We start from the raw sequence: 5836 nt of genomic DNA, 5'->3' as shown, positions 1-5836 counted from the left end.
CAACTACTATTGAATTTCAAATATGAAAAGATAAATGAGAAATTATTTTAATGACGTATATAAAAACTTAAATTTTCTGACAAATAATTATCTAATATCTACAAAGAGGAAAAATAATTACAAGACAGGCAGAAAATTTTGTTTTTCCTACTAGGGTGGAGTGTTATTTAAAGCCGAAAGGAAACATGCCAGGGCAAGTTGTTAACATTTAAGGTTTGATCTATGAAGAGAATGCAAGTATGTCATACATGAACTAGACTGCTGCAGAAAGTATATATACCTTAATCCCTGAACTAGATTTCTACACAAAATTCTTGAAAACCAAGCAAGAGTAAAGGTAAAAGAACAGAATTCCACTGTACCTCGGTAACTTTAGCCTAAGTTTTCATATAAGGAAGAACAACGATTCCTGCTACTATCCAATCTCTAGTATTAATCTTGAATACAACACTTTTAACAGCTAGGGATATAAAATGTACATGTGGCACCGTGCAGGACAGTATTTCTTACTGCCTGTAGCTTTGCCTATATCAGACAAAAATCACTAAAGAGAATAAAATATACAATGGAGATTAACCAGCAATTAAGTCCCATAATCACTCATAATAACTATTCAGTTACTCAATAATTAATAATTAGTATGTCAGAGTTTACTGTATGTAATTTCCCCTGCAAAAAAGAGCCAACAATCGCTTTGATTTGGTGTCTAGTACATAGTGCCTGCTGCCTACTGCCTCCCACTTTTGCACTTCAAAATTTGTGTCCTTTCTCTAAGAGTTTGGAAGCTGGAGTGTATTATCATAACTTGGGACAAGGCAGCTTATGGTCCTTGAGCAATTCAACCACCCTTCTCATTGAGGGTCTGTTAATGGGAAACACTGAGGTGCAAAGTAGGGCCACATTTAGAACTTTCTCAAACTCTTGATAATCACAAGTTGCTGGGTTCAATCTTGGGTCCACAATCTTAGCGATGATATCAATATGATCGTGACCACCCTCAAAACTGCCATTTTCTTCTTCAACAGATGATAGCAAAGCAGTCTCAGTAACCCATCTCACTATGTCCTTGTTCTCACCAAAGGAAGGGTCATTTGGCCTCTTGCCCGTGATCAGTTCCATCAAAACCACACCAAAACTGTACACATCACTCTTTTCAGTTACTTTGAGCGTATAAGCATACTCTGCAAGTGGATCAATTAGGTAGATATTAGCAATAAACCTTCCCAAAACAAATAACTTGAACCTTAACTCAAATTGACACATCCCTAGTCTAAACTAAGCTGCTAGATACTTATCATGATTCATGGTGGTCATTACTTTCCCTTGAATGGTGATCTCATTTATCGGTTCTCTTGAATCAATGTCCCCAATATACACTATACTGAAAACTTATGCACCAAATAATAAAGCCTCTTCTTTTTTGTTATTATCTGAATTCTAAATGCTAATGCTACTACACAATTCTAAGTTCTAACACCTAGACAATGACAGGTTTTAGCTTGTAACTAGCTTTTGTGTTTACCAATTAAGAGTATGGACTATGAAAACAAAAAAGTCTACATATGTGGTGATCAATTTGAATAATACCCCAAAATCTTCCAAAGAACTTACCCGGGGCAATGTAACCATATGATCCAGCAACCCTGGACATGGCACCGGCACCAGCACCTCCCTCACCAGCCTCACGCTGCAAGGTCTTAGCAAGCCCAAAATCTGCTACACAAGGCCTAAACTCATGATCAAGCAATATGTTATTGCTCTTCACATCCCTATGAACTATAGCAGGCACACAATCATGGTGCAAATAAGCCAACCCCATAGCCGCACCCACAGCAATTTCAAACCTCTTGTTCCAATCCAACAACTCACCACACTTCTCCCCATGCAAAACATCACCCAAGCTTCCATTCTCCATGTACTCATACGCCAATATCCTGAAATCATCACCACTGCAACTGAACAACAGCTTCACAATGTTAGCATGCCGGATCATCCCCAAGGTCTCAATCTCCGATCTGAACACCAATTCAGTCTCCGTGTCTGGCTCTTGTCTTCCTCCTCCCCAAAGCTTCTTCACCGCCACTTTCTGACCCGTCTTGGCAAGGTTCACTCTGTAGACCCGACCGGAACTTCCAGAAGCAATCACATTCTCATCAGTTAACAAGGGAAATATATCTTCTTCGTTGAAAGCAACCCGTTGGAAAGTTGTTGTCTTGAATGAACGCTTGGACTTGGCACCAAAATGAATTGACTTTGTTTTCTTCAAGAAACAGAACAAAGACAGCAGAAGGAGCACTACACTTGCAGATAAAGCAAGTATAGCAATGATGGAAAAGGGTCTGCGTTTGGAACAAGGAGAAAGCTCTTTAATAACTGAGCTACAGAGACCAGGGTTTCCCATTAGACCTGACAAGTAAACTTGGTGGTTGAAACCTGAAGGAACTTCTCCGTACAATTTGTTGTCAGATATATTGAATTGATTGAGTGTGAGTTTCGTCAGCTCCACCGGAATCTCACCTGTCAGCAAGTTTCCGGCGAGATCAAGGTAAGTCAACTGCGGCAAGTCACCGAGTTTTGGCGGGATCGAACCGGAGAACTGGTTATGAGACAAGTTCAACTCAGTCAACTCGGTCCATGAGCTCACATTACCGGGAATATCACCGGAGAACGCGTTATTCTGCATCCTAAGCTTCTGCAACCTTTTCAACCCTGTTATGCAACCGGGAACTTCGCCGGAAAACCTGTTCTTGCTGATGTCAATCTTCACAAGCTGATCGAGTTCGCAAAATTCCCTCGGAATATTCCCTGAGAAGCTGTTACCGGATAAAAGAAGAACAGTGATTCCCCTGGCGCTGGATATAGAAGAAGAGACAGAACCTTCAAACCTGTTGTTATCCATTTGAAGAAGCTGAAGCTTCGGGAGGCTCCAGAACTTCGGTGGTACTTGACCGGAGAACTGGTTGTTCTCGATTCTGACATATTCAAGAGAATCACAGTCTCCGTATTGATCAGGAATAGTTCCGGAAAACCGATTCGTGAAAGTGAGGAAACGCTGAAGCTTGTTCCCTTGGCAAAGGTACTTGGGCAATTCACCGGCGAAATCATTGGTTGAGACATCGAATTCCTCTAACTCAGAGTATCTTCCGAGATCTTCCGGTAGTTTCCCGGTGAAACTGTTGTTGAAGAGCTTCAATTGCTGCAACTTAGGGTTCGAAGATAGACTAATAGGGATTTCTCCACTGAGAAGGTTGTCGTTCAAGTTAAGAGAATTAAGGCGCAATGCAGCAACTGAATCTGGCAGTGTTCCCGTGAGAGCGTTCTGAGAGAGGTCCAAACGAACCAAACTTGTGAGGTTTCCTATGCCACGTGGAACTTCGCCAGAAAGCTGGTTATAGAATAGCTCTATTTGCTTCACACTCTTCAATCTTGAAATGCTGCTTGGGATCTTACCTGACAATGAGTTCTGAGACAAATCCAAGTTCTTGAGCTTCATGAGGTTTCCAATGGAGTCTGGTATTTCACCTATGAGGTTATTTTGTGCGAGGAACAGAATTTCCAGGTTAGAGAGGTTTCCTATTTGTGAAGGTAATGATCCTGGTTTCAATGGGTTATACGCGAGTTCAAGATGAACTAGCGCACCGAGGTTCCCCAAGAATGGAGGAATGGTTCCGTTGAGAAGGTTCCCTGATAGAACGAGCACGTTCAGGTTCGGGAACCGGCCGAAACTGGCCGGAATTTCGCCGCTGAAGTTGTTCTTTGAGAGGTCGAGTTCTGTTAGTTGAGAAAATTCCAGCGAGAATTCCGGCAGAGGTCCGACGAAGATGTTGTCAGAGAGGTTCAAGACGCGGAGGTGGGAACACAGAGAGAGTGATTCAGAGGAGATGGCGCCGCCTAGAAAGTTGGAAGCGAGGTTGAGGGTTTGGAGAGTCTGAATGCGGCAAAAACCGGATGGGAAAGAGCCGGAGACGCCGGTTTCGGAGAGGTCGATGGAGAGAACCGATTGGTTCCGTGCGTCACAGGTAATGCCGGTCCAGTTGCAAGGACTAGTGCTGTGTGCGTCGAGTGACCAGTTTTTGAGGCTGTCGTTTTGGTCTTGAAGCTCAGTGTTCTTCACTTGCTGCAAAATCTGGGTGCCTCTTGTGAGAGAAAGTGAAAACGACATCCCTTGAGTCAAACGACTTGAGCATAGTAAAACCAGTAGCAAGAATCGCACAGGGTTGAAAATGTGTTGCGGCATGTTGAGAAGTGAGAACAGAATGATCAAATTCTGAGTTGAATAGAGTCAATGATTATTATCGGTCTTATTTTACTAGTTAATGCATGTAGATGATGGCGGTGAACGGTGAGGGGTTGTCTTTTGGGAGCACGCAGTGTGTTCAATGATCACTTTTCAAAGTTCTTTTTGAAGCAGGAGGCATATTTCTAGAAGAAGAATCGTTTTCTAGCTAGTGCATTGCACTTAGCAACCAGCTATGATACGCCCCCTGCCATCACCAATTAGGGGCTGTAAAAAATGAGAATAATGGACAAACATCGTCAACCATGTTTGGTTTAAATCAACTCCAACAGAGAACAAATTCTTCTTTTTACTGTAGGAGGAGATATGACCACCAAACGAGAACAGTGACAAAGCATAAGAACATTTAAGGCCTTAATTTTCAAAATTGGACTTATTCCGCTTAGCCAATATAGTAGTAACCAATATCATTATTTTAGAAGACTTCAAGTAAATGATCCACTACTTACTAAAGAATGATTCGAAAACTAATCTAACCACTGTTTTAACGTTCTACAAGCATTGCAATTTCCCACGTGCACCAACCATATAATGCTCAAAGCCAGAGGAAAATGAGAATTAACAATAGCATCAAGTAGGCTAATTCAGTTCCCATTCCTTACGTTTTTTTACTATTAAAAAAGACAACAAGTAGTTAATGCTTGGCGAAGAATCAGTGGCTATGGCTCTGCGTCGTCGTGAAGAATCAGCTGTTTGATAGAGGACAATATAGCTGTCGCCAACCCCTCTTTTCTAGATAAACAAATACTTATTAATTGTATGTATGTTAAACATGAATTACTACTGTATTAAACTCAATAGACCAATGATACATAATGATGCAGTGGAGGCTCATTTATGTTAAGATTGCTGTTTTTTCTTGTAGTGATGATGGTGCAGTGGAGCCTCGTTCATTCAATATGATGAGAAAGACAATTGCTAAATGGGACAAGGTTTAATAACTCGTTGAAAATGCCATGACAAAACTATTGCTTGTGGGTTGGGGACACAGGACATCATATCATATCATTTGGTCACTGAAATCAAGGAGAGAAAATAAAACATGACTCCTCTGTCATTAAGCAATGGTTCCATGGCACTTATCATAGTGTCATGGACTGCTACTACTACTAATACTTAATGGTTTTGTGCGTCACCTTGCAATTTCAAGTGCATGTATTGCGTATAGTATGATGTTGCATTACTTATAGCATGAGCTAAGAAGATAACTCTTAACTCTCTTAAGTATGCTAAGCATATAATAACTTTGAATCAAACCTAAAGGGATAATTAGTTGAACTAATTAATGAGTTAGCCCATTTGGTTTATAATAATAATATGAATCATATGGTAGTAGGTCAAAAGGCTGTTGTTGCCACACTCAACATGAAACCATATTAAAAAGCGACAAAAGAAGGCTCACTAACCTTCTATGCTTGGGGTATCACTTTTTTGACTTGGTAAAGAAAAATTGGGAGCCTTCATTGTGAGTCAATAATTAATCATATAGCTAGGCCAGGATTCAAATTCGAAAAGAAAATGCTTGAAAACTATAGGCAA

At 40.8% G+C, this 5836-nt stretch overlaps 1 protein-coding gene across 1 annotated transcript; it reads right to left on the bottom strand.

Moving 5' to 3' along the window:
* Positions 1 to 345: 345 nt before the first annotated feature.
* On the bottom strand, positions 346 to 4566 carry LOC107487602 (LRR receptor-like serine/threonine-protein kinase HSL2). The gene is made up of 2 exons (XM_016108268.3): positions 1612 to 4566; positions 346 to 1181 (listed from the first exon to the last, which is right to left on the bottom strand). Exons 1-2 carry the CDS (start codon positions 4235 to 4237, stop codon positions 799 to 801), a joined length of 3009 nt encoding a protein of 1002 aa, XP_015963754.1. The 5' UTR covers positions 4238 to 4566; the 3' UTR covers positions 346 to 798.
* Between the last annotated feature and the right edge of the window lie 1270 nt (positions 4567 to 5836).

This window comes from Arachis duranensis, chromosome 5 (assembly GCF_000817695.3).
Source record: "Arachis duranensis cultivar V14167 chromosome 5, aradu.V14167.gnm2.J7QH, whole genome shotgun sequence".
Taxonomy (NCBI): Eukaryota; Viridiplantae; Streptophyta; class Magnoliopsida; order Fabales; family Fabaceae; genus Arachis; species Arachis duranensis.
This window is presented reverse-complemented; position numbering and strand designations above follow the sequence as displayed.

Bases quoted from the DNA above. Each gene is read 5' to 3' on its own strand.
- LOC107487602 (XM_016108268.3), bottom strand. From the start codon at position 4,237: ATGCCGCAACACATTTTCAACCCTGTGCGATTCTTGCTACTGGTTTTA. The intron at 1,182-1,611 runs GTAAGTTCTTTG...ATCCACTTGCAG, and splicing joins ATATGGTTACATTGCCCCGG to AGTATGCTTATACGCTCAAA.